Raw genomic sequence first — 26,020 nt, forward strand, 5'->3', positions numbered from 1 at the left:
TGGTCACCAGGCTTCAGGGATTTTAAAACCCCAGCTCAGCAGAACTAGTTCCTGGAAAACACAATCACACTCACCTGATCGACTTCACTTGCATAAGAGCGGCTGCCACATGTGGACAACAGCGGGAAGCAGAATCTTTGCACAGGCCTGTTAAAAAAAAAAAAAAAAAAAAAAAGAAAAAACCAAAACCAACCAAAAACAAACAACAGAACAATCAGGCATAGAATATCTTGTCCATACCCTGGTGCTGCAGCATACACATGAAAAGGAATGTAGTGTTGCCTATACACATGATGTAGACTGTCATTTGAGAAGATGGAATCCAGTCTACAGTTCTCCTTAGTCTGTGCCTGTGTGTTTCCTACAGTAGGAAACATTTGTTTCTCAAAAGACCTTGATGCTATTTCCAGCTGCAGAAGCTGTCTGGATATTACCAAGAATTCTAAAATAGCTCCTGGTCTGGAAGCACAGAGCTGCTTCCACCTGCAAAATGTGCAGTAGTGTTTTCATTTCCAACAGCAACAACGGTCTCACTTAAGAGTTGCACAAAACCGGGATAAGGGAAGTTATTTATTTGTCTGATGAAAGGATTCTGCTGTGGCATTGTCTCAAATTCCCAGACTATGGCTGAATTTGCTTGGATCTATCTCACTGCTTTTACACAGAGCTCCGCCCTTCTGTCATTCTGGGTGAGACTTCTTCTTCTGCAGTGACTACCCATTTGATGCTCTTAGATTTTATACCTCTTCTTTGCAAGCGTTTAAGCTAAGAGACGCTACATCTTTGAGCAACACCTGGCATGCAGATCTGAAGCTCCTCCACATAGTATGTCTCACTCCCAGGAAGATAAACCATGTTCACAAAGACAGACCAGAGAAATGCAACAATCCATTCCGGGGAGCGAGATTCTATTCATAAAAGCTATGCTACCAGTAGCATCATGCTGTCTTAGGTCTTGCCATCATTCATCAAAACTGGGCCTAGAGAACACACCAGAGTGTCCCTAGCCTCTGCCCTTGCCAGTCACCTCTCTAGACTATATCAGCTGTTTCGTTTTTGCTTTGGGCACTAACATCGCCCTCCCAGAGCCTTCTCGCCTTCCCCTGACATTGCTGTACTTCATCTACCCTCTGACCCCTCTAACAACATCTATCCTTCAGCAAAGCTTATCTTCCAGGCAGCTCTTCTACGTGAATTTGCATAATCATTCACAAGTATCTCCTGCTTAGACATCACAGGCACTCCCAGGGTGATGTGTGCTACACTGAAGAGCAATCTGCAGACATTCTGGCCTGAGCTACATCTTGGGAAAACAAGGCTAGAAAAAGGGTCTGCTAGAGCAGAAGCTTTGAACCAGATGGAAAAGGAGCTGATTTATATTCAGGCAACAGTGCCTGTTCATGTTCCTGCAACAGTGTAAGGGACTGAAAGAGTTAATGTCTCAAACGTTGTAAAGCCGGATGTTGCAAACTGCAGGAGGGAAACTGGACACAGGGCATGGGGGGCGCATGCACAGTCCCAGGTTCTGCTGGGCCTCACTTAGCAACTTGCCGAGGTCATACAAAGTCTATTTGAGGAAGGGGCTTATGACCGCCTGAAAGAACCCTCGCTAACACCCCTCACGCTGGCACCTGCTCAGATCACAAAACTTCTGGAACAAGAACCATATAAGCTCATAGGAGGCATAACTGAAGGTGGGGCTTAGACTGTAAGACACTACAACAATGAGTCTGGCACACGCCCACCACCAGAGGATCATCATGTCTGTCGTCATTGGCACTGGATCCAAGGGTGGTGATATCTCTCTCTCTTTCCCTCTCTTTCTCTTTTCTCCCTCTCTCTCCCTCCCTACTCCTCCTCTCTCCCCCCTCTCCTTTCTTTCCCTCTTCTTTTACAAATATTCTTAATAAGAACCCCCACCGTCAACACTTTTCCATGTTTTCAAGTTACTTCTGCATTGAAATAAAATGCTTAACTGATTGTTTGGTGTCATTTCACCTTAATTTAGTCCAAGGCAACCACTGGAACTGTGGTTACTCTACTTTCCCCTCTCAGGTCGGTATGCGACAGTTTAGCTCTTTTTCTAATTTTGAGTGTCACAGGCCAATCAGCTCTTGAAATAGTTACAGCCAATTTAATTGCTGCACAGGTCAGTCTCCAGGCAAAGTCCGTGTTAACATCCCTGACCTGCAATCCTGGCTTGGAACTTTCATCTCAACAGTAAGCTTCTTGCTGTATCTCAAAGTGCCCAGAAATGTTCATAACATTTTTTTTAGTTGCATGAACTTGATTTTTATTTTCCAGTGTCATGTCTGGTTCTGTTATTTCACTGAACAGCACTCATTTGCTGCACTCTACTCACAATAACCTGTAGAGAATAACTACTTGACATTCTGTCTACCTTGACCTGAAGGCGAGGGCATAAAATAGATGCTGCCTGCTGATCAGCAGGAAAGTCATGAGAGGAAACAACTACAATGCATTTGTGATGTTAGCCCCCACACAGTACGCTAATGCACCATGAGCCATTTTTGTAATTTTGCATGACTGAGTTCTACTGACCACAACTGAGACTTTTAAAATGCACAGATGGTCCTCGAATTGAATCTGTGCTTGTAACCGTGCATTCGCTTATGTTCGGTTATACCAAAAAAGGCAGTCCTCAGCTTGAAGAGTCAAGTATAAAATTGCTACCTCAATGCATTAAGATACTGGTATAGTGACAACACTGCCTTTCAGGTGGACAGTTGAGATTTCCATTTCAGGTTTAGCAGCTTGTGGGTACTTCAAAAAACGCAACACATTTTTGCCCTGAGTAAAAGACGCACAAAGCACAACTACACAGTAAGCAAAACAAAGAAGAAGGGGAAAAAAATGCTGAAAGTTATTTTCTCAAGTTAATAAAGCATTAATTTGTATTTTTAAGGCCACAGCACATTCCTGCTGGAGCTGCTTTGGTGTCTGTGGAGTAAATAGGAGATAAAGGCCTATGTCTGCTTGCTAAAGAAATCTCTAACAGCTTAGCTATTTTTGGTCTCTACAACTCCCTGTTACAGGAATGATCCTTGAGGGTGATGGTCCTGGACACCACTATCAAAAGTAGTAGAGTGAGACTGGAGGTGGTAGTTCTTGCTTAGCAAGAAAAGTGGCCATAAGCCACTTTTAAGCAGCTTATGTACAATTAGTGGTACACACACCATTGTTGGGGAACCCTGCTCTAAAGCAAAGGCAGTGTAAGCACTCAACTTGCTCTGAATTTGGACTAGTAGGGTTCCCATCATAGATCAATATAAAAGGTATTTTCTTCAGAGCTAGGAAATAGAATTAGATAGGCAATTTTCTGTTCATGTTCAGAAAAAAAACAGCTTTGTTACTCAGCCCACCTCCATTTCTCACTAAAACCCTCCCTGTCAACTTACTTTCTCAGTTCATGTGATTCATTGCCTCTTTAATGAAGACAGAAATACATGACAGTTCCTTGCTCTGCAGCAAGGACTACTTGCTGATATTTAGGAATAAATCCTTGCTTGACACTGTATTAATGTTCCACTCAACCCCTTTTTGACTGCAGAGGATTGTCAAGTGTAAAAAAACCCACGTTGCCAACCCCTCCTTGCGCATCGAGTTCATCTCCTCTGCGCTCAGCTCAAAAACTGAGCACCGGCACAGGTTGCCCAGGCAAATTGACTCTCCATCCTTGGAGATATTCAAAAGCCATCTGGACATGGTCCTGGGTAACCAGCTCTAGGAGGCCCTGCTTGAGTAAAGCGGTTTGGACCATATGACCTCCAGAGGTCCCTTCCAACCTCAACCACCTTGTGATTCTGTAAATAAACTGTCCCACTGCAATCAAATGAGCCCTCAATGTATGCTTTACTCAAGATCTCTCTTTCTCCTAGTCCACCAAGTTACTTACCTGAAGCCATTCCCCAGGTCCTTGAAATTCAGGGCTTTCACAGAGAAGTTCAGGAGGGGGCGGGACAGCTTGGTAGCCAACATATTTTCACTTAACACACTCTACCAACAGCAAGAATGTTCTCTCTTAACGCTGCAATACAAGATTGCACCTTTGTTTTAGTTGCTCAGTTATTCTGCAAGTCATGCTGGCTCCATGCATTTCAACAAGAAAATACAGTCCAAAGGAACTCCTCTTTCCCCCTTGCAGTCCCTCACACTGAGATAAACAGCTCAACCTTCAACCACCTCAAGACAGTTTTAAATAAGGAAAAAGATAAGTAAACTGACAAGCACGGAGGCATTTAAAGAAAATGTCAATTTCTCCTTCTTTAATGCATCCTTAACTATATTCTCCGAAACAGCTAAAAATTAAGGTACTTGCATGGAATATATTATTTCAAGTGAGCTATATTTTTAACTAAAATATAATTTAAAGTCACAGGTGACGTTATGTTACATGTTCCCACGGCAATCCTTGGGCTTTACAACTAGTTGAGCCATGCAGTTAAAAATATATTTCTTTGCAATTAAGTCGCTGGTGATGCTGGACTATGGGCGGAGAACAACCATTAAACTCACTATGGGGTGAAAATGGCTCAAGAAGAGTTAAGTACAGAAAGTTAATTTCAATCATATTAATCTCAGATAAAACCGATCCAGCGCACAAAAAACATCTCAGCAGAAAAATAATACCTAATTGTTACGGCTTATTTGCGTCTCAGCCAAAGGCCAGGCCGCTGCTGCGGCAGCTTCGGGGCCTGCTGGAAAACAGGCCTCGGCTGAAAATCAGTAAAATTACCGCAAAAAGAGCGCTCGGAAGGGAGAGGTCTAGGCTTAGGCGGGCTAGCTGGCGCCGGTAACGCTCAGAAATTCAGGGGTTTCGATCAAATTCGCGAGCTCGGTGCTGCCCACGGAATTATTCGCGAGCGATTTTGCAAGGCGGGGTCGAGCCTTTCCGCGGGCGGGCGGGCGGGCGGGCCGGCCCTGCCCTGCCCCACGCAGGGGCGCGGCTCCGCGGCCGGGAACGGGCTCACGGCGCCGGCCAAGGCCGCCACGCACCGGGCGGCCCCGCGCTCGTGGGAGCGGACGGGGCACGGAGAGCGCCGTGGGGCGGGCCGCGGGTGGCACGCCGCGCGGGGGGCATGCCAGCCGTGTGTCCCACCCCACCCCGCCGCGGCCTGCCTCGCCCATCGCCCCCTCCCGCCGGCGGGCGAGGTCAGCGGGCGGCCCGGCAGCCGAGGGGCCGGCGGGGCCTGCCTGCCGCTGCGACCCGACCCGGCCCACCCGCCCCGCTCCCGCGGAGGACCCAAGGCGGCGGCGGCAGCGGCGAGCCGCCCGCGCGTTACCTGGAGCCGGCGGGCCCTGCTAGGCGCTGCTGCCGTTTGAATGGGGCTGGGCCGGTGGCCCGGCTGCCGGGGCGTGGCGGGGGGCGGGCCGGGGGAAGGGCCGGGGCGGGCGCGGGCGGCGGCGGCGATAGGCTGAGGCCATGCGGGGCGCCGGGCTGCTAGCACTGGCCGCCGCGGCGCTACTGGCGGGTGGCGGGCGGCGCCTGGCCCTCCTTCTCCTCCTCCTCCTCCTGCCGCGGCGGGCCCGCCGCGCCCTGCCCGTGAGTACCGCGGCGAGGGGCCGGGGGGCTTCGGCCCCCTCGGGGGCTCGCCAGGGGGCGGTCTCCGGAGGCTCCCCCGCCGCCCAAAATGGCGCCGCGCCTGTGGCGGCTGGGCTGGTGGAGGCTCGGGGCAGGCACGGCGAGGGGAGGCGAAATGGCGGGCTGCGAGCAGCCCGGGACAGCCCGGGCTGAGCCCTGCGGCGCGGTGGGTGCCTGCGTTTGGTTCCAGTATTCTAAACTTGGAAGTGAGCGTAAGGGAGGAAAAAAAAAAAAAAAAAGCCCTGTGAATGGAACAGAATTCGATAACCAGTGTTTTTTATATGTTTTTAAAAACCAACACAAAATATTTGGGGTTCTTTCACTGGATTGGAGCTAACATACCTCTTATGCTCCAGACAGCCTTTCTGCAGGCACCGGGAACAACCTGCAAGTAAACATGGTTTTGCTCCAGGACCTCCAGCTCCGTCCTGCCCCTCTGAGGTGGCCAGATACCAGCTTTGGCCTGCCTCCAGCCTCCCCCTTTGCTCCTCTTCCATCTGCTCTACTCCTCGACATTCCCCATTCCTGTCCCGCCTGAGAAAAGACCTTCCCTTTATTGAATATTTTCACTTGCTTTTCCAGGGATTGAAAATCTCAACTTTCTGACTCTGGAAAAAGGGAATAAGCAGAGGTTACTGTGCTCTAATCTTCAAATTAATCTGTTTGATAACAAACAGGGCATAGAAGGAAATGGGATCCAGAAAACAAGCTACATGGTAGAAGGTGAAGTCTGAGCAAGCATGATGGGTTCCCACATTGTCCAAAGAGGCTAAAAAAGTACCATCACTTTCATTAGTCTTTTGCAATAAATGTGTATAATTTCGATAGATCACCTACACAAGTAAAATAAATTCTGCTGTTTAATAAAGCAATCATAACCCAGTAGGAAAAGCTAGTGAGGTGTGTGCACCTGAGCTGGCTGCAGGTTAAAGTCAGGCTGCCTCGCTGGAACTGCCTGAACTGTTTGGAACGTGTATTATAGTGCTGTGAATCCCACAGCAAGGATATAGACAGCATTACCCTGCCCAGATGCCACAGCAGCACCTTCCAGTACCAGAAGTCATTCCGCACTCCCAGCCAGTCTCGGGCGCCCTGGCAGCACTGTAGGCAAGTGCCATCTCCTGTGCAGTATTTCCTGAGAGCACTGCGTGACCGTTAGTGAGTGAGGCACCTGAACTTCCTCAAACCGTTGATTAAGGTGACTGTGCTGCCTGCTAGAGAGGTGATAGCTAGTCCTCTCTGCCTGTCTCAGCACTGTGTCAAATGGTAAGCTGCAGACTGACGTTATCAAACTCTGGAAACCTAGCCTATTACACCTTATCTTGGGACTTTCAAAAGATAAGGATGACAGGGTTTTTCTGTGTTTGGAGGTTTTTGGGAATAGTATCTTTCTGGCTGAGAATGGGGTTGCTTCCTGCTCTCATCCCTTGGAGCTCTTTGTCGACCAGGTGTAGCACAAAGACGGGCAGCTACAAATGTGAGATCTAGTACGTTCCTTGGGTTTTTGCACAATTGTTAGTGCTTCTGGGTTCTCAGTCTGTTATGAACTGTGCTACTGTAGTTATGTGTTTTATTACCAGCAATTAGGGTAATAGCAAATAATTAACAAATAATCACAGGAACCTTCTCATACTGCAAGTTGTTCCTCACTTTTCTCCCCATTATAGGCAGCCGAGAGAATTTTAAACCTCCTCCTTTCTGTCTACATTTTGGTGGTTGTTTTGGTTTGTTTATTTGTTTGGTTTTGGTTTTTTAATCAGAGAAAGCAGACCAGCTGCTGAGAGCTAACACTGGATACACATGGGAACACAGCCCAGCCATTTGCTTTTACTTTCTGTAGCTGAGCTCTGTCCTTGTGAGTCCAGCTGATGAAGTTGCTTATAGTGGTTGAGGATTGGGCATCTTCTCTGTTTGCCTGTCCTGGGTTCTGGAAGTGATTGCAACTCCTTATCTCCTGCACAGTTCCTGCTCTTTTGGGAAGTCCTCTGTCTTCAGGATTCAGAGGCAAAGTGTCTAGGGAGGTGGGCAGAGGGAAAAAGTCAAGTCATTTCTTTTCCATGGGCTAGCTCCCTGAATTATTGTGGGAGGTAACCTTTTCAGATTCTGTGGTCTGGTTCATACTTGATCCTTATCTGTCTTGAAGTTGTCACTGTAAATTAAATTAAGGCTGAGCACTGTATATTTAATTATCATTTATCTTTTGTACTTCAGCCGTAGCTGCCTTCAGAGCTTTAGTAGAGCTAGCCTGTAGCTGGGTCCTCTTTGTCTGAGTATAGGAATCAGTGTTAATGTGGGTGTTTGTATGATAAATGTAGGATAGACTTTTGATCAGTTCTCATTTCAACTTCAGATCATGACTCCCCTTTGAAAACAATAGCTTCCAAATGCGTTGTAGGACAGGGTGTAGCTTATTTGCTTATTGCTTTCTGCTTAGGCTCACTTTGAGTTTGTGCAGTAATGCTCTGATCACTATCACCCTGCAATTATTCCTTATTGCCTCTTTGCTACCACGCATGTCAGTAAAACAAGAGATCAGAGAACACTGGTGATTGCCCCATTTCTGTCTGAAAAAGTGGCTGAACAAGGTGGCGCAATACATTTGTATGTAGTATAAAATACAAATGTTCATATTCCAGCTGTTTTTAATACTGTAACAGGGAATATTAGTTGCGGCTATCTCCACAGAAATGGAAGTGACCTCACTTCTTTATTGCCTTCTCAAGATCTTTATTACTATATCACATTATTGCCCCACAGATACGGTTTCAGTTTGGAGCAGTGTGCAACACTGCGGCTGGGTGCCTGCTGGTTGGATTCGGTGTTAGGAGTCCATTGCCTCGCAGCTGTGGCGAGGAGAGCAGGGGAGAGATGGCTTTCCAGCAAAAAAAGAGGGCAAATGAGGAGTGTTTTGCTACAGGCGTCTTTTCAGGACTTGGGATTCTGTTTTCAGATCTATCACAAGCCTGTTGTGTCATATGAGATGGAGTATCAAATCTTCTCTCTCAATTTATCTGTCAGTCAAAAGATAATTATAATGTAGGAGAGAACTGTAGGATTTGATAAGTTGTTCCTGTTAAGACTGCAGTGTTTCAGAAGGAAACACTAACCTGTAGTCACATTCCTGCGTGCTAAAATACAGCATGGAAAGTACTGCATAGAGTGGGAGTAGGTGGGGAACAGACAATAGAGAGTCACTCTGCAGTTAAAAGAACTCCTGTACAGTTCAAGCAGGTGACATACTATCATTTGGATGTTTTCTATGCTGCTCTTTCCTATAATGCCTATGAGCTGGTAGATCACTAACCGTTTGAAATGTTTCTGTTCTGCTTTGGCCACTGATACTTGAAAGAAAGAGTTACTGTAATAGCTCAGGCATCAAGTCAACACAAATAGTTACAGACCAGCAACTGAATAAATTTAGGGTTTCACAGTAGTTGGGAGCTGGCTGTGTTTCTACACAGGAGTCTTGTCATCTTTTTTACGCTGGTTGACCCAGCAGAAGCCCCACTGAAATTGCTGGGTTTAGGCTGCGGTCAGGTCAGTGTGCAGACGTGGCCGCTTTACTCGCAGCTGGAATTGTACCTACTAAACACTGGCTGGCCCTGGCTGCAAGCTGCTCCTGTGCTATGTTGCTGGGTGCTGGTGGTGCCTGCAGCATTGCAACATCTGATGACATTGTATTACTGTCTTTCCCCGCACAGGCTGAAGGGAAGGCAGTGCTAATAACAGGCTGCGACAAAGGTTTTGGACATGCCTTGGCAAAACAGCTTCACGCAAAGGGATTTACTGTTTTTGCTGGATGCTTGCTTGTGGTGAGTAGTAATATTGATCAAAATTCTTCCCTGAATGGAGAAAAATGCTGCTCAAGTGACAGCAACTTCATCTGCAGCCTCTGTTTATCCTAGTCCAAGACTTGAGAGAAGTGCAGTGGGCAGGGGTCGTTACATCTTCCATTGCTTCATCTGCCTGTTGCACCTTGTCATTCCTGAAATTATGAGCTCTTTCAGGCAGGGATCGTCTGTCAACCCCTGTCTGTACAGTAGCTTGCACAGTAGAGCAGTGTTGACTGCCGGAAGCCTCTCGGCAATACTGCAACACAGTCAATAAATCTGAGAGTACAAGATCGCTGTGGCACTATGGCTTTCCATCTTCCCTGGCATCTCTGTTGCTGTCTTCCATTTTGTCACTTTCGTTTGGGGACACCCTCCTCAAACTCATCTCCAAGCTGCCTCTCCTGCCTCTTTGTTCAGGGTCTGTTTCCAAAGTGTCTTCTAACTGAGCTTCTACAGTTCTATTCCGTTTCTGGATAGCTGAATAAACAAATTTATGATACCTTTCTGATACCTGTAGGTCTCACCCTCTGTCACCCGTGTTTGGTAGATGGTATTGCTTGTTGTAAAAGATCAGTTTAGGCACACTGAAACAGAAGGGGTTGCAGACCCATCATCCCTGTCCCTGCTCTTGCAGGTAGCCATGTTGTGCAATCCTTTTTATACACTGGGCCTCGGCTCCAGTTCCATCTCCGCTGGGGTTTTACCCTTACTATGCTTTTTTGCTGTTTTCATAGTTAAAACTTACATAATTTCCAACCTGAATTGTTCAAAATCAGTTCATACCCATTTGTTTCTCCGTTTGAAGATGACTGTTTCAGCACAGGTGCTCAGGGAGCAATGACCACAGATTTTTGACTAGCGTGGAGGGTAGGAACAAACAAAAAGGTGGCCGTCATTGCCTGTGTGATCTCAGCGGAGGTTACGTTCTTCCACCACACCAGAAGGGAAAGTTATTATCAGCTGACATATTGTGTAACTTGAGAGCAAGAGAGTCCTTTTGGAAAATTGCCACTATTTGGAAATTTCCATGTGGAGGCTCTGTAAATCCTTCAGTAATCATGTCATACGCTGCTTTGAGATGCCTGTCTCTGTGGTGATAGCAAGTCAGGCACTCACTTCGCAGAGCAGCAGGTGTAGGGAACGGAAAGGAGAGGGGAGATGGGGTGGTCTGAGAGGGCTTTTCAGAAGGCAGCACACTAGTATGGAGCAGAGAGGACCAGGCTCCACTGAAGCTATATAAAGAAAATAAATGCTCCTGAAGTAAGCCTTGCTTGCTTTTTTTATTGATGGGGAAAAAAAACCCATATTACTTCTTGATCACAGATTGTCCCAGAACGTTCTGTCCCAGAACGGCCAGGCAGCTCTAAGCATCCCCTCTGATCTGGCCTGGCAACTTCTTCCTCAGAGCCAAAATTTTTTTGGTTCCATACTTATATTCTGTGTGGAAGTGGAAAATGCATCAGCAGTCACAGTTGATCTACAGGTGACTTTCAGGAGATTAACAGAGCACTTGACCCTGAAGGGGAAGAGAGTGGGAGAATGTGATTTTTGTTGTTCTGCGTGTTCATAAATTTTCAGGAGACCTGGACTCAGAGCCCCAAGATTTCACTTGTGGGTTCCCTCCCCCCCCCCCCCGGATTGTTAGTGTTCTATCTGCTGTTAGGTGCATCTGAGGGACAGAATCGGGTGGTTAAACAGTTATCTGGATAGCTGTCGCAAAAATATTACACCTGAATGCTTTCTGTGGTTCTTGGGACAGCCAACACGCTCATGGAACAGCCTTGTGGTTTAGGTAGTTGAGGAAGAAAACAGCCTAGGAATTCAAAATTTGATGAGCAGGAGCTTACTGAAAACCTAATGGGAGAATGCACGTGGGATGAAAATGGTTATACATCTAGAGCTGACTGCTGTGAGAAAAGGAAGCATATTGTGACTGCAGAAAAAGATGATGGATCCAAAAGAAGCAGGAAATATCAGTGAAGGCAGGAAGCTTTTAGGTCAGCTCACTTGTGAAGAAGTAGTTATGAGCGTATGAGAGATTATTGCTGATAAGTGAAGGAGTACACATGCAGTGTGGCTAAGGATGCAGCTACCCTATGGTAACTGGCCGTGTGCATGTAACTGCTCATGACAAATGCAAGGAAACTTACCCTGTCATGAGAGAAGTGTGAGCTGGTCTAGGTTCACTGCAGGGTCAGAGCAGGTATGGGGGCAGTTGTTGTAGAGCAGATGCCAGGCTATTAGTTCACACATAGTTACTCCATCATCACTTACTTGCATGCTTTTATACTGAGAATTAAAGGATCCCTGATGTGCTGGCCAGCACAGAAAGCTCTTACATTTAATACAATATGGTACACTGTCAGGTGCATCGGGAGCTTTTTAATGATCAGACAGTCAAAAATAAAGCTACAGGAATAAAAAGAATACTGCAAGCAGGCTGGGATAGAACTAGAGAGGATCAAGTGCAAAAGGGGTTTCATTTAGCAAGAACAAGTAAGTGCACAGAGAAAGTTTCTGTTAATATATTAGGATAAAATGGAAAAACACACAGAAATCAATTACAAAATAACCTGAAAAGTAGAAAGTACAGAAAAGTTGAAATAATTATTGTCTTATTTTCTTTGATCTTACTGAGAAAAGGGATAAATTGTTTTCAGATGCCTACTGCCAGAAGTTTTCATGAGGACTGCTGGTGATAAAGGGAAAGAACAGGGAATGTTTACATAAATGGATATGTTCAAGTTCACCAGGCCTGACGAAATGTACTGAAGAGCATTTAAAGGATGAGCCATTGTGATTTCTGCCCCACGGGTGATATTTTCAGGAGCACCTGGAGGCCAGGGGATTTCCAGAAGGCTGGAAGAGGGCAGATATTGTACTTTCCATCCCAGAGGAGATAGACCTCTGAAACTGCCAACCAGGCAGCTCGACTTTGGTGTGCGAGATGAAGTTGCAACACACTGATCTGTCAGTTTTACAGATGTCTAGATGATAGTGTGATACACGCTATCTGTATAAGTTTACTGGGAACAGGCTGTGCCATGTCAGTCTAATCTCATTCTGGCTAGGCAGCAGAGTGGTTAAAGGGGAAGGAATAAATATATCCTGAGTAAGGGTTTTGACACAGTCCCTCATGATAGTCTCATGAGCAAACTTATTCTCTAAGCCTGTGACTGCTGTTTAGTCCCAGTGAAATTTTCTTGGAAGTGCCCCCTAGAATAGAGTTCACTTGGGAGAAAAAATGTGCATGGTGCTAAGCAGGGAGGATTGCAGGCCCTTTGGGGAATAGGGTTCAAAATTATCTTGATAGATCGGATGGAGTCTGAAATCAATTAGATGGAATCCAGTAATGATAAATACAAAGTGTTCTGCCTAGGAAACACAGGAAGGGAGCAGGTGGCCAGGCAGCAGCAGGGGGAAGTGGTGCAGATGGAGCGAGCCAGCCAGATCCACGGGTGTCCAGCATTGTGTTTGTGGCTTCCTGATTCCCACTGACATCTTGCTGCGGGTGCCCAAGCGCTTGCCGGGACCTAATCCTGGATCTCTCAGGCTTCCTCGAGAAAAGGCCGTGGCTCGGTCTGTTACAGAAGGGCTCTCTGCTAACAAGCCGCTGTGTGATCTGCCTGTCCCTCAGCACCAGCTGCATTGGGATTCTCTGAAACAGAATAGGGGGGAGGAGCAAGCAAGGGGAACAGGAGGCAGCTGAAATCTGCAGCAAGGCTTCTCTGCTGGGTGGAAAGGGCTTGTGTGGCTGTCAGGCTCCCCGCCCAAGAACAGCTCCTGCTAGGCAGAGGGTGGGGTGGGCAGCCAGAGCCTTGCAGGTCTGTGAGGGCAGCATAACCGGGGGAAATGAGATAGCTGGGAGGAAACAGCAGAGTCGCGCTGAAGGTCTCTCTGGAGAGTACTTGGGCAGCAGGCTGGGCTGGAGCAGGGCGGCTTTTAACTCTGATGGAACTGGGAAGGGGAAGCTGGGACATTCTTTGAGAGGGCAAAAATCACACCAAAAAAAAAGTGACAGCAAAGGGAGCAGGAGAGAGGTTTTGCAGGAGCAGTTGGGCCATTGCTGCCAGGACCCTGCTGAACTCACGCTGCTGCGTGGTTCCTGCTGGTCAGTCCCGAGGCCTCAAAGGCCATCCCAGGGAGGACAGCCTGGCTGCTGCCATGGGAACTGCTCCAGGTATTTTCCTAGCCACGAAATCTACCATTTAAAAACAAGGAGGAAGTACCATGTGGGTATCGGAACAGGGAATGTGCTTACAGCCCCTGAAGAACACAGAATGTAAGATGATGTTCACTTCTTTCCATAAGAATATATGGCTGCTTCATTTGTGAAGACGTTTTCTGGGCATAAGAGTTAAGCAATTTGTTTTACAGTTAAATAGTGGCTGAGGTGGTATCTGCAACTATGAAAAGTGGTTCCAATTGATATTGCCTGTTGAACTCAGTCTTCCAAAATCAATATGTTTTGTCAACAATGAATAAATTGTAGCTGGGAGTGTAACTTTGTAGATTGAGTTGCATCGGTGATAGGGGGAAATTCATTTCAATATGAATAATACATACTATTTATAGTGGATTTTTAAGTTGCTGGCCTATGGCTTTGTTTCTCGAAAAACAGTGCAAGTATTTCTTGTATAGTTTATAAGGATTATGAAAGATTAAAAAACATGCAGGGAGAGACATGGACCTATTGGAGTGTCTCCAGAGGAGGGCCACAAGAACGATCAGAGGAATGGAACAGCTCTCCTATGAAGAAAGGCTGAGAAAGTTGGGGTTGTTCGGCCTGGAGGAGAGAAGGCTCTGGGGTGACGTTATTGTGACCTTTCAGTACTTGAAGGGGGCTTATAGGAAAGACGCGGACAAACATTTTAGCAGGGCCTGTTGCAATAGGACAAGGGGTAATGGTTTTAAACTAAAAGAGGGTAGATTTGGACTAGATATAAGGAAGAAATTTTTATAGTGATGGTGATGACACATTGGCACAGGTTGCCCAGAGAGGTGGTAGATACCTCATCCCTGGAAACATTCAGAGTCAGGTTGGTCGGGGCTCTGAGCAACCTGATCTAGTTGAAGATGTCCCTGCTCATTGCAGGGGGTGTGGACTAGATGACCTTTAAAAGTCCCTTCCAGCCTAAACTACTCTGTGATTCTATGAAAGGTGTTTCAGTGCTCTGCAATGACAACTGGTACTTGAGTACAGATATAGTTATGGGTTTGTTTTTATATAGATACAGTAAACCTCTCTCTTTACAAGCTGAATTAGCTCCACTTTATTCACTGTTAAGTAGCTGAAAGTTGCTTTGTATAACTCGGTGAGATGCAAGAGCATCTTCCAGAAATCTAGTGAGGCATCACACAACCCTCACCTGTTTCAAAGTGAATATATTTTGGTGACTATGTTAATAACTACTTGTAATGCCACTTTCAGAGATTCTTTTCATGGTGAGATAAGAGGGCTAGATGCAGCACATCACTGTGTTCAATGTGCATTAGAAAAGTATCAAGTCTTTATTTGCTGGTTTTGTGATACCTGGAAATAAGTCAGCTGTGAAATAATATGCAGCCATGGGGCCAGAAACTCATTCCTCCTATTGTCATAGCTCCAGTGTAACTATATATTGATTTTTAAGAGAGCGACCCTGTTTTGCTCTAGGCTGCGGTGGACATTTCAGCACTCTTCCTTCATTACAAGTCATTGTTCACTGGACTGAAGATGGAGGTGAGATGTTGTGTGTTCATTAAACAGCCTGAGATGCGTACAGAACAACTAACTGGTTACATGTTTTTTACATCGGCCTGGCTGCAGAGGCAGCTGAGCAGGTGACTGTGGGAGGGTTGCTCACCTTGTTTGCCCTTGTGCTGTGGGAGTTGATATGAAGTGCTAAAGGAAGAGTGGCAGCCAGGCATGGTGACTCACCAATTCATAACTTCTTCCTCACTAACGAGGCAGAGCCTGTGATTCAGGGAGTAGTTTGTTGAATTAAATTTTGAGCCTGCTGTGGAACTGCATGGTTAATCTGTGCTCTTTTCACTTGTACTTGTTATATACCACCTGAGCAAGGCTGTAAGGCTTAAGCAACAATCCTGTCTGGAAGTGACCAGGTAAAATTTGGAATTTGAACTGTGTTTAGGTTTGATTAAACAAAAAACCCCAACACAATAGTAACAGAATCTTTAATAATAGTGGGGGGGGGAAGAGGAGAGAAAGAAAAGTAGAGCCATCACATTCTTATTACCTGTAGTTGGAAAAAAAGGACTTGTTCTTGCTTCCTTAGCCAGAGTCTCCTCCTTTCATGGCTCATGTCTGTAATCTTGTCATTGTGTGGCAGATCTCCACTGTGCGTGTATTCCTGGGCATCCTGTTCTGCTGCGTAGTAAGAGCAAAATATTATTATATGTTCAGCTGCAAATGTTTCCTGCTGTATTCTGTAGCATCAGACTGTTTGCTGTTAGGCATGCCAAAGGTGCCCCTGCTATCTCATTTCCAAAGTGGTCTGACAATACTATTTCATTAGAAGCCAGGCAATATTTTGGAATGAGAAGGCCAACGGTATCCTGGGCTGCATTAAAAGGAGTGTGGCCAGCAGGTTGAGAGACGTTATCGTCCCCCTCTACTCAGGCCTAGTGAGGCCATATTTGGAGCACTGTGTCCAGTTCTGGGCCCACCAGTTTAAGCAGGATGTGGAACTGCTTGAGCAAGTCCAGCAGAGAGCTACCAAGATGATCAGGGGACTGGAGCAGCTCCCTTATGAGGAAAGGCTGAGACACCTGGGTCTGTTCAGCCTGGACAAGAGAAGTCTGAGGGGAGATCTTGTGAATACTTATAAATATCTAAAGGGTGGATGTCATGAGGATGGGGCTGGACTCTTTTCAGTGGTGCCCAACGACAGGCCAAGGGGAAATGGGCACAAGCTGGAACATGGGAAGTTCCACATATACATGAGAAAAAACTTTCCTGTGCAGGTGCCAGAGCAGCGGAAGAGGCTGCCCAGGGAGGCTGTGGAGTCTCCTTCCCTGGAGACATTTAAAACCTAATTGGATGCATTCCTGTGCCCCCTGCTCTGGGTGTGCCTGCTCAAGCAGGGGGTTGGACAAGATGACCTCCAGAGGTTCCTTCCAACCCCCACCATTCTGTGATTGAGTTAGGTGTCTAATTAGCCTTTTGCTTTTAAGCCAGAAATTCTGACTCTGATTTATGTACAAGTGTTTGCTATGTTACCTACAGAGCATGAAGACTGAAGCAGCAGAGTCACACACGTTTATCCCAGGCTGGCGCAGTACTTGACAGTGTTATGGATGTGAGACCCTTCCTGTCAGGAGCAAACAGCAGGGACTTCGTGGCCCTTCAGAGTAGTAGGTCACTGGTGCAGAAGTAAGGGCTGTGCTGGAGGGAATAGGAAGATGGCTGTGGGTTGCACATTGGGTTGTGTGGCTCGTGTGCCTATTTGTGCACCAGGTTTATACCTCTGTGCGGAATTTCAATTCCCTGTCTATGTGAACATGCCTGGCCCCAAGCTGCATTACTGTTCCTTGTCTGTCTTAGCGGGACATCTTTCTTTTCTGCTGAGCAGGGTGAGAATGGAGATGGAGCCAGGGAGCTGAAGAACATGAAGTCAGATCGCATGAAAGTGATACAGATGGATGTGTGCAGTGACCAGGAGGTGGCTCAGGCTGTGGATTTTGTGAAGAGGACCCTGAAGGAGCCAGAGGAAGGTATGTGAGGATCTTTGTATTTTGAGCACAGCTGGCTCTTTGCTGTGCTCGCAGAATCCTTCCTACAGAGCACTGTCCAGGTTGTTCCCTCTCTGCACCACCAAAAAAGGGTTAACAAGCCTGGAGGCCTGTTGACTGTGTGGTGGGCAGTCAGGCAGTGATTTGGGTCAGTGAGGAAATTGTCTTGCTGTTGATGTGCCGGCCACATAGAAAGAGACCAAGACTGGCTGAAAGATTAGGCTCTAACTCTACATCCTGTAAAAAGCGATGAGTGGCAGCAAGCCCACAAAAGCCTTTGTCTTTCTCCTTGAGTGTCTGTCAAGGTCATAGGATGGCCAGAGCCTGATCCCCTCCTGGTGCTCCTGCTGCAGCCTGGCTCATGCAGGCCTTTCTGTAGTGACCCTGCTAGTGAAGAGGTGATGGGCTCTGGCTGTTTAGTGCTGCCCCCCTGCCGTGCTGGTACAACCTGTTTGTGTAATTGAATGCTGAGCTGGAGTACAAAACTGACCTGCCCCCACACCCGGTTTATTCTTCAGCCAGGTCTATTCATGTTTTCAGTTTGCCATGCAACATCCCAAAGGTGTGATGTGAGGCAGGACGCAAGATGAGCTTGGCATAGACCACCTTAATCCATGCCACCTTAAGCACTAGCCCAACTCATGGGCCCTGAGAGCATGTGAAAGAAGATAGGAGTCCCTTCTGCATGCTGCTTTCCTTTTTGGAAGTGGTTTGGCAGTGGGATATGAGCTTACAGTTGGAGTCTGGTGTGACACCACCTAACCTCTTCCCATGTGGTGAGGTTGTGAGACTTCTTGTCCTGCATAGGTTTCTCTGCAGCCTTTGTGCAAGAGCGAGCTGCGCAGCAGCTGTAGACCCAGGCTGGGGATGGACTGAGGTTTCACATCTGTGGCTCCAGGACTTAAGGGTTGTGTGGCTGGAGTGTGGTTTCTCTTCTTGAAGCTTCGATGAGACTGCCATGGGCCTGGTTTTGTTCACAGCAGGTATAAAGCTAGTAAATAACAATAGCTCTAATTTTTATGCAAATTATGTGAGCACACCCTTCGTCCTAAAACAAGCATATGAAATGTATCCGAGTTACGTACAAGCTCTGATCCCACACATGTTCCCTCTGCATCATTTTTCTTCCTACACAATCACCCAGCCCTTGTCACACATTTCACAGCTTCACAAGCTTTTCCTGAAGAGCCCAGCAACAGCAGTGGTGGCACAGAGCCATTACCCACTGAGTGAACACTTGTAAGGGAGCAGCTCTGTGGCTTCTATAAATGCAGCAGTGTTTGCAAAACCGTGTGTGTAGCAGGGACAGAGAAGTCTTCCACCCTTGATCAGCAAGTTGGACCAGTTCCTCCTGCTCTTGAGAGCCTTATCCTGTAGTTGTCTGCTCCAGCACAGTGTGCAAAGCAGCAAAGGCTTCTGTTTAGGCCCATCAGTGTGACTGAGGTTGCACTTGCCAATAAATAATGCTCAATAAATAAGTGCTGGAACGTAGAGACTATTGAGACTGATGTGCCTTGCACAGAGGTGCTTGTTGCACACTGAGTGTGGCCCCAGAAGGGTTAGTGCAGAAGAGTTCTTGCGCTGTACTTTTATACCTCTTCTCCCTGTGCTGTGTACATAAGGCTAAACTGATTTCAGTAGAAGTGCCCCTGTTTGTTTTCATTCTTATGCAGTTCCCACTGTATTGTTGACACTAAAGAAATAATAGTGATAAGGCTGTGCTCATTAAACACACTGCTGTCCAGCAAACAGCCCTGTGACCCGGTACCTATCAGCACTTTGTTCTGTACGTTGCATGACTTCATCAGTGAGCAACAAAATTCCAAGAAAGAACAATTGTAAATAGTGTTTTCATGAATGTCCCTGAATCTAACCTCGTAACGCAAGAAGTGGGAAAGTGTTGTGGAGAAATTTAGAATCAGGAGGGCTCTGCAGAGATCAATTTGGGACTGACAGTTTAAGTCTTTTGTGGTCTTTGGGAAATCCCTGCCAAATTTGTTCTGCATAGCTTCTTGCTACTGGTGAAATTACACCATCAGATGTCCTGTTTCCATGGTCCTCCTGCTAGCGATTAGAGCCTGCTTTGCAGCAGCGCAGGGGACACCATTCAGGCTGAGATGTTGTGCTGGCTGCCACATGAGTGTGAATTTCAGAGTTACCTTGACCCATTAAAGCTGGCAGTTTCAGTAAGTGCAGCAGCGACAGGCAGGTCTTGGGCAGAGCAGGAGTAGAACTACCTGACTGCAACATTTAGAAACATGAATTAATAAACACAGAAGTAAGGATAGGTGAGCAAGATGTTTTCTTGGCTTTTGCTGCAGGCCATGACTTAGCTGTTATCGCAAACAGCCCCTGTGGCTGTTGTGGCCTGGTGGGGATTGGGAAAGGGTTTTTCTGGAGGGGGGTAAACCTGCAGGCCAGTGAACTGGAGCAATATTCACCACTATCTGTCAGAGACAGGTGTGCAGGGCAAAAGGGGTGCTGGGATCAGCATGTGAGAGCTGGGAGGTACAGGAATGGTGGCAGCTATAATAGGCAAATCCATTCTGGGACAGACCAGGAGGGAATAGTTAATGCGCTCTTATCACTGGGTAGGACATGACCTTCTCTGGTCTGCTATACGTGGCTGGTCAACAGTCCTCAGGGAAAATTAACATAGCTGGGAATGGGGCAGGATACTAGGTCTGTTGTGAGAATAGAGAGCCGGTCTAGCAAGGGCACGTTGGTGTTTTTAAATGCACCAGGAGGATAAATTCTATTGGTATTTATTGGGCAATGATGGAATATTGCAGTTTGCTTAGAGGGCCATGTTTGGTGCAATATATGGTTAGTATCTGACCATGAATAAATATAGGCTGGAAGTTATTAAAAGGCTTTCATACATGAGGGCAGGGAAGCTATGGAGCAGAGCCAGGGCAAAGAGCCCAAAAAATTTTGAGAGAGAGCTTGATAAGTTTTTCAGTGGGGTGCCATGACGTGGGTGCTTTTGATAGCAATGTCAGAGCTCCCTGGACGTGAAGACTCCATCTTAGCCTGTGTGTGTTCTTGGTGGTAAAAAGAAGGTCAGGCAGTAGAAAGGGGCCCTGTCTCCAGCTGGGTACTTAGACAGTGAAAAATAACTACGATGTATGGCAGGACATCTAATGAGGAGCAACTCTGTTATCTTGTTCCAGCTCTCTGTTTGTTCCTCCTGCAGCTTATGACTGCGTAGTCCTGTGCTTCAACAAATTCACTAAGTATGGACTCTGTCCTACAAATGTTTGCCACTGGGGACTTCTGCAGTAATCGCTTTGGAAGGTCAAGTCCTCAGTGACCCACTAAGTCATGGACATGTACGGGGCTCAGTGCAGAAGCTCTTGGTAAGCACAGTCAATTTAATTTTGACAGGACTGCATGCACAAAAGACATGAATTTTTAAATTCTAGTAGTTTTAAGGGTTGGTTATAAGTTTGCCATATTCTGCTGTATTGAAGGAAACCGAATACCTGAACTAAAATACAGCAACAATTAATGAGGCATGAATCTGCAGACCAATACCATGCACTCTCCAAAACAGTGATTCAGAGCTGTGAAGGGGATTTAGAAATCCAAGATATTTGTTTTCCTTCTTTTTTTTTTTTAAATTGAGGGAAAGTCCAGCCCCTTACAAATCGCAGAAGTCTTGATAAGTTCACTGAGTGAAGACAAACCTGGGACCAACAGGAAGCATAAAAGAGAGTCAGACAGATCCAGCCATAGAAAGCCCCAGGACAGCATTTGACCTTAGAAGAGACATTCAGGGAGGCAGTGCTTGTGTGACCCCATCACTCTCCCTGGCGCTCCAAACAAGCCCTACTGGCTTCACTTCTGATATACCAAGGGCGTATTTCATTTCCTTGCTGGTTTTTCTCTACAACTTTTTTTCTATAAAAGTGCCCAGTTCTTTGTCAAGGGGTTGGGATACTTTAAACAACAAGGAAAGGTACTTCTCTGTGACATTCTTCCTCATTCCACTCTTTAACCATGTGTTTGTTGGCAGGTCTGTGGGGCCTGGTGAACAATGCTGGTGTCTCAACCTTTGGAGAGGTGGAATTTGCAAGTTTAGACAACTACAAGAAGGTGGCAGAGATCAACCTGTGGGGCACCGTGAGGGTGACAAAGGCTTTCCTGCCCCTCATTCGCAGAGCTAAAGGTACATGCCGGGCAGTGTGGCAAGACCCAGAGAGACCTTTGCAGCACAGCAAAGAGATGTAGCTAAAAATCATGACTCAGACTCTGCTTTGAGGAATGCCTGTGCAGTCCACGGAGGGGGTTTGAGGCATGCAGGCAGACCAGGCAGTAGGGTTCAAAGGGCTGTGTAAGCATTTGGTGGTATGGGCCGCTTTGGGGGCAGTCCAGGCACTTAGGCAGTAGGTGCTATCTTAAACATGCCAGGATATCAGAGACCTTCATGCAGTGCTGGCAGATATGACACAGGACCCAAGGCCACCTTTAGAAAAAGTGACTGGAGGCCAGACCAAGTGCTTATTTTGGATAACTGAATCTTCCCCCTTCATGTTATTCAGTTCACAGATGATTGCAGAGTGGTAGTGGTGGAATAAATGAGAGTGAGTAACAGCCATTTTAGACATCTTTTCAAAAATCTTTGTTTTATTAAAAAAAAAAAAGATATGTATGAGCAGAACTCTGAAAAGCTTCTTTATTTAGCATGTGTGGGAGAATGCTGGCACAGCTGTGTGTTCTGTGAGCACAGAAAGGGGTTAGACTGAGAAGATTGCTCAGATACCACTTCCAGAAAGTAAGTACCCACTAAACGAGCCCCACCTCGCTACGAAAGGTAGCTTACCCATCAGGTCAGCAGGTGGTTCTCACAGACCCTCCAAGCTGCTCTTAGGTCAGGAATGAGACAGCAGAGCCACTTGTTTCTCAGCTAAAATTTCAAGCTGCAGAAGGGCGTCATGCTCCACAGCTGTGAAAATCCTCTCTGTAAAAATAGCTGGTGAGATTTCAAGGGCCTGTTCGTAAATGCAACTGAATTCATAATTGCACACACCTTGGGGAAGGACAGAGCCACCCACAGAGGAGCAACCACTGCTGTCACTGCCACTGGGCAATGCATGATCTAACACAAGCTGCTGGAGCTCTGTAATTGGGCTGGCATGGCCTGCTGGTAGGAGTTAAGACAATTGCTCTTTGCTGCCCCATAGACAGCAGCACGTCAAGTCTCCTCTCCGTTTCTCCCAGGTGTGTAGCACTCAGGCACTCCTGGCCAGCAGCTGGGTGAGCAGGCTGTGCTGCCCATGCTGCACATTCAGAGAAACCTCTACTGGTTCTCTGCCATCCACCTCAGGTCTAGAAGCATGTAGCTGTGTTGGGCAGAGTGGCTGCAGATGAGCCGTTGTGCCTACAGAAAGAACCAGAATGCTTGCAAGGCATCATGCAGTGTTGTGCGCTTTCCAGTAGATAAACCTGCTAGCTGAGAGCTTGAACCCTTCTCTAGCAAGATGCAGGAGTGGGGCACACTGATGTGATGTGAGAGCACACAGCTAGTAGCCTCAGAAGATCTGGGTAAGACCAGAAAATGGCCTCGGAAATTAGGAGGGAAATGTATGCTTTGTTACCCCTTTTTAATACAGAGGCAGGCATGTTTACTATCCATGGAGGAGGTCAGAGCAGGGGCTAGCCTTGATTGAGTCAGGAGAGAGAGGCTGCTTGACAGGGGATTCGAACATCTCTTCAAGATTCAGATTTTATGAATCAGCGTCATCCAAGAATGCACCTTTTTACTGGGATGTTCTCTCCGCTGCTTCTGCAGCCTGTTACCTCTCCCTGCTCTTTTCTCTCTAGGCCGTGTGGTTAATATCACAAGCATGTTGGGACGGATGGTGAGTCCATCTCGCTCCTGCTATTGCATTTCCAAGTTCGGCATGGCAGCCTTCTCTGACTGCCTCCGGCAGGAGATGTACCGCTGGGGTGTCAGAGTCATCCTCATTGAGCCCAGTAACTTCGTGGCAGCAACAGGCATCCTGACAGCAGACAGCATCGACAAGCAGGCTGAGGCACTGTGGAGTGGAGCCAGTGACACTGTGCGGGAGGACTATGGGAGGGAGTATTTCACTCACCACGTGGCCCAGATGAAGTCCTTCATTAACAGTGGCCTGAAGGACATGTCTCTGGTCTTGAATGACATCACCGATGCACTCACTTCTATGCACCCGAATAACCGTTACAATCCCATGGAGACCTACTGGTGGGTGAGGCTGCAACTCATGACTCACCTGCCCACTGCCATTGCCGACTGGCTTTACATCCCTGGAGCCACCCTGTAAACGGCCGTCCTTCAGGCACCCTTCCAGTGCTCGTACGTATGCACAAGTTAGAGCTGACTTAGCCAGGGCTGTCTGCACCCATTGCTGATGTATCTCCCCCATAGACGCACCTGCTTTCACTTTGGGTTATGGCTTCGGGTCTTGTGTTGTGGGATGTTGAGAACAGAATGGATTTTTTTTTTTCCCCCTAATTCTTTCTTGTTATACTCCCTGCTGTCCTGACTAAAGTTGAAAGGTGTTTTCCTTTTAACTGTGGAGGAGGTAGAGGAGGGTTAACATAATGGGTCAAATATGTGGCTAGTGTAATTAGGTCAGCAAACTTCCCCTGGTGATAAATTTGTCTCATTAATGGGCTCTTGCTTTTCCTTACAAGGACAGGCTGCTAATAGCAGAGCTAAGCTGTTGCTATGAGATGTCTTGAAGGGAGAAACTAAAACGGGAAACAAAAGCAGAGTTTTACATTTGATTGAAAATGGGTCAGTCACAGCCTTCCGTTGTTTTCATGATACTGCTAGGCAGCTCTGCTGTGATGTGACTGTCTGCTCTTTCCAGGAAAACAGCAACACTGCCTCTAAACAGCCTCATTACCTAGCTCGGTGGGGAGGGGGAGGGTCAGAGCCCTGCAAAGAAGGGTTCTTCCCTCCCAGCACTGTGGCCAGGAGCTGCCAGAACCAGCGACTGCAGACAGGCTGCGCAGGGAAAAGCCCTTCTAATAATGAGTGAGATCTGAGCCGTCCCTCAGTCAGTCCCTGTGGCTGCTGGGACTCACAGCCTCTCTCCACCCATTACTGATGCACTTTGCCAGGCAGGCTTGAATCTGATGTAGCAAACAAATTTGGCTCCTCTGACTGCTACCTTATGTACCAGTGCCTGAACTGCTCAGCTGTGGTACAGACACTGTCCAGCCATCCCCCCCGCTTTACCCACGTCCCTGGCCCGTGCTAGGCTCCCTCTTGCTGGTGCAGGGGCTGCTCTTGGCTTTCCCAAATCAGTTTTTTGGTTTCATCTCCTCAGCACTTGGACAGTGACAGGGACACTGTGCAGCCAGTGTGGCCTGACTATAAGCTCTGGAAGGGTGCTTTAAGTAACACGTTTCTTTTTTTTTAATATTGCACAATGAAATTTCCATGTCACACGTGATTGTCACCTCAGAGAACTTCCCGATAACTGGTATGAGCTACTTTTGCACAGTATCCCCAAGGATCTCTCCTGTTGGCCATATACCATGATTTCAATATTTTCCCAAGTGCTGGAGCTGCCTGGCTTCATGCCCCATTCCCTCTGTCCAGAGGTGACCACTCCTAGAGCAGCCAGCGGGCTGGGACCCTACCCTCTCACTCTAGGGACCAGCTTTCCCTTCTACTGCTAAACTTCATTCTGTTTTGTCCAATGGGAGATGAAGTGACTATGGAAAGAGTTTATTGCTTGCTCTTTCCTCATCTGTCTCTGTTAGCTCTGACTTGGAAACTCTGCCATAAACTTCTTATAAGCCACTGGCTGTAAATGCTTGGGGTCTGTATGCACCTGTGAATGCTGTGATGCCAGAGGAGGAAAGCTGGCTTCCCCTGGAGATGCTGTGGAGGTAGCTTGTATTACAAATAACAACTACTGGAAATGCTGGCCGTGCAGTTCTTTTCTATTCCAGATCATCAGCACATGGAGTTTGCCTGGAATCTGAGTCTCAGAAAGATCCCACTGAACTGCAGCTTAGGCAGTGTTGTAATCACTTCTGCTCCTTGCACTGCAAAATGTGAATAATGTTAAATAGCACTGAATTGCACAGAGAGAAAAATAAACTGTGAGATTTATAAAGCACATGTCTGTGTCTCCAGTGCTCATTTCTACATTGTTTTTCCCACCTCCTTTGCATCTGAGATCAGGATTTAATTGGGCTCAGTAATAAAGGAGGTGGCAGTGGTTCAGCAGGTGGTGGGTCTGTGGAGGCTCAGCAAGAACTGCTTGGAGCAGAACAGGCAGCACGACCCATTTCATCAGCAGAAGGCAGCTAGAGAAGCCTCTCTGCAAACACACATTCCATCAGTGTATGTATTTTCTGTGGTTTTTCCTCAAATGACAGTGTTGAGAGAGTGGTGCTATGCATTATCGATTGCATCAGTGCTCTGCATGTAACTAATCCAAATGCTACAGCCACCTGATAATAAGGATTAGCTCTTCTCACAGACAGATTGGAGACTTGCAAGCCAAGAAGTGTCTGAGGCCATGCAAGGACATTGTGGCTGAGTCAAGGTTAGGATTTCACAGCACAAGGGCTCCAGTCCCTTCCTCTGCCCCCTGAGAGGTGCTCAGGAGAGCTGTCAGTGCCTGATCTGGTTCCTGCCTGGGTGAGGAGCTCTGGGTGGATGTCTGGGGGTGAGAGGAGCAGAACGCTGGTGCGGGAAGAGCAAGTATCAGGTGTTTCTGTATGGTGCAGATGATCTTGTGAACTCTGAGCCAGTTGGGCAAAGCCAGCATGACCGAGCAAGTCCCTTCCCATCTTGAGGTTCCAGCAGCCATTCAGTGTCCGGTGAAAACTTGGTTCCGAA

The 26,020-nt window shown here is 47.1% G+C and overlaps 2 protein-coding genes across 6 annotated transcripts in view; one reads left to right on the forward strand and one right to left on the reverse strand.

The window, feature by feature from the left end:
* The window catches only part of BDH1 (3-hydroxybutyrate dehydrogenase 1), an 18,506-nt gene extending 13,097 nt beyond the window's left edge, over positions 1 to 5,409 (reverse strand). For 2 of the 3 annotated variants that reach the window (XM_075098912.1, XM_075098910.1), the window contains exons 1-3: positions 5,304 to 5,409; positions 3,917 to 4,048; positions 75 to 147 (exon numbers count right to left, since the gene is read on the reverse strand). In XM_075098912.1, coding sequence (XP_074955013.1) covers positions 75 to 147; positions 3,917 to 3,999 — 156 coding nt within the window. In that variant the 5' untranslated portion in view covers positions 4,000 to 4,048; positions 5,304 to 5,409. Of the gene's footprint in view, positions 1 to 74; positions 148 to 3,916; positions 4,049 to 4,756; positions 4,921 to 5,303 lie in introns of those variants that run through there. The other variant, XM_075098911.1, reaches the window with a different exon arrangement.
* Positions 5,398 to 25,294, forward strand: LOC142059803 (D-beta-hydroxybutyrate dehydrogenase, mitochondrial-like). Of its 3 annotated transcripts, XM_075098914.1 has the most exons (5): positions 5,400 to 5,563; positions 9,304 to 9,414; positions 17,010 to 17,151; positions 21,188 to 21,340; positions 22,996 to 25,294. In XM_075098914.1, exons 1-5 carry the CDS (start codon positions 5,444 to 5,446, stop codon positions 23,475 to 23,477), a joined length of 1,008 nt encoding a protein of 335 aa, XP_074955015.1. In that variant the 5' UTR covers positions 5,400 to 5,443; the 3' UTR covers positions 23,478 to 25,294. The 3 variants fall into 3 exon arrangements, with proteins under 3 accessions (XP_074955017.1, XP_074955015.1, XP_074955016.1); XM_075098916.1 differs by lacking the exon at positions 21,188 to 21,340 and having other exon boundaries at positions 5,398 to 5,563; XM_075098915.1 differs by lacking the exon at positions 9,304 to 9,414.
* The last annotated feature ends 726 nt before the right edge of the window (positions 25,295 to 26,020 follow it).

This window comes from Phalacrocorax aristotelis, chromosome 7 (genome assembly GCF_949628215.1).
Source record: "Phalacrocorax aristotelis chromosome 7, bGulAri2.1, whole genome shotgun sequence".
In the NCBI taxonomy this organism is placed as follows: domain Eukaryota; kingdom Metazoa; phylum Chordata; class Aves; order Suliformes; family Phalacrocoracidae; genus Phalacrocorax; species Phalacrocorax aristotelis.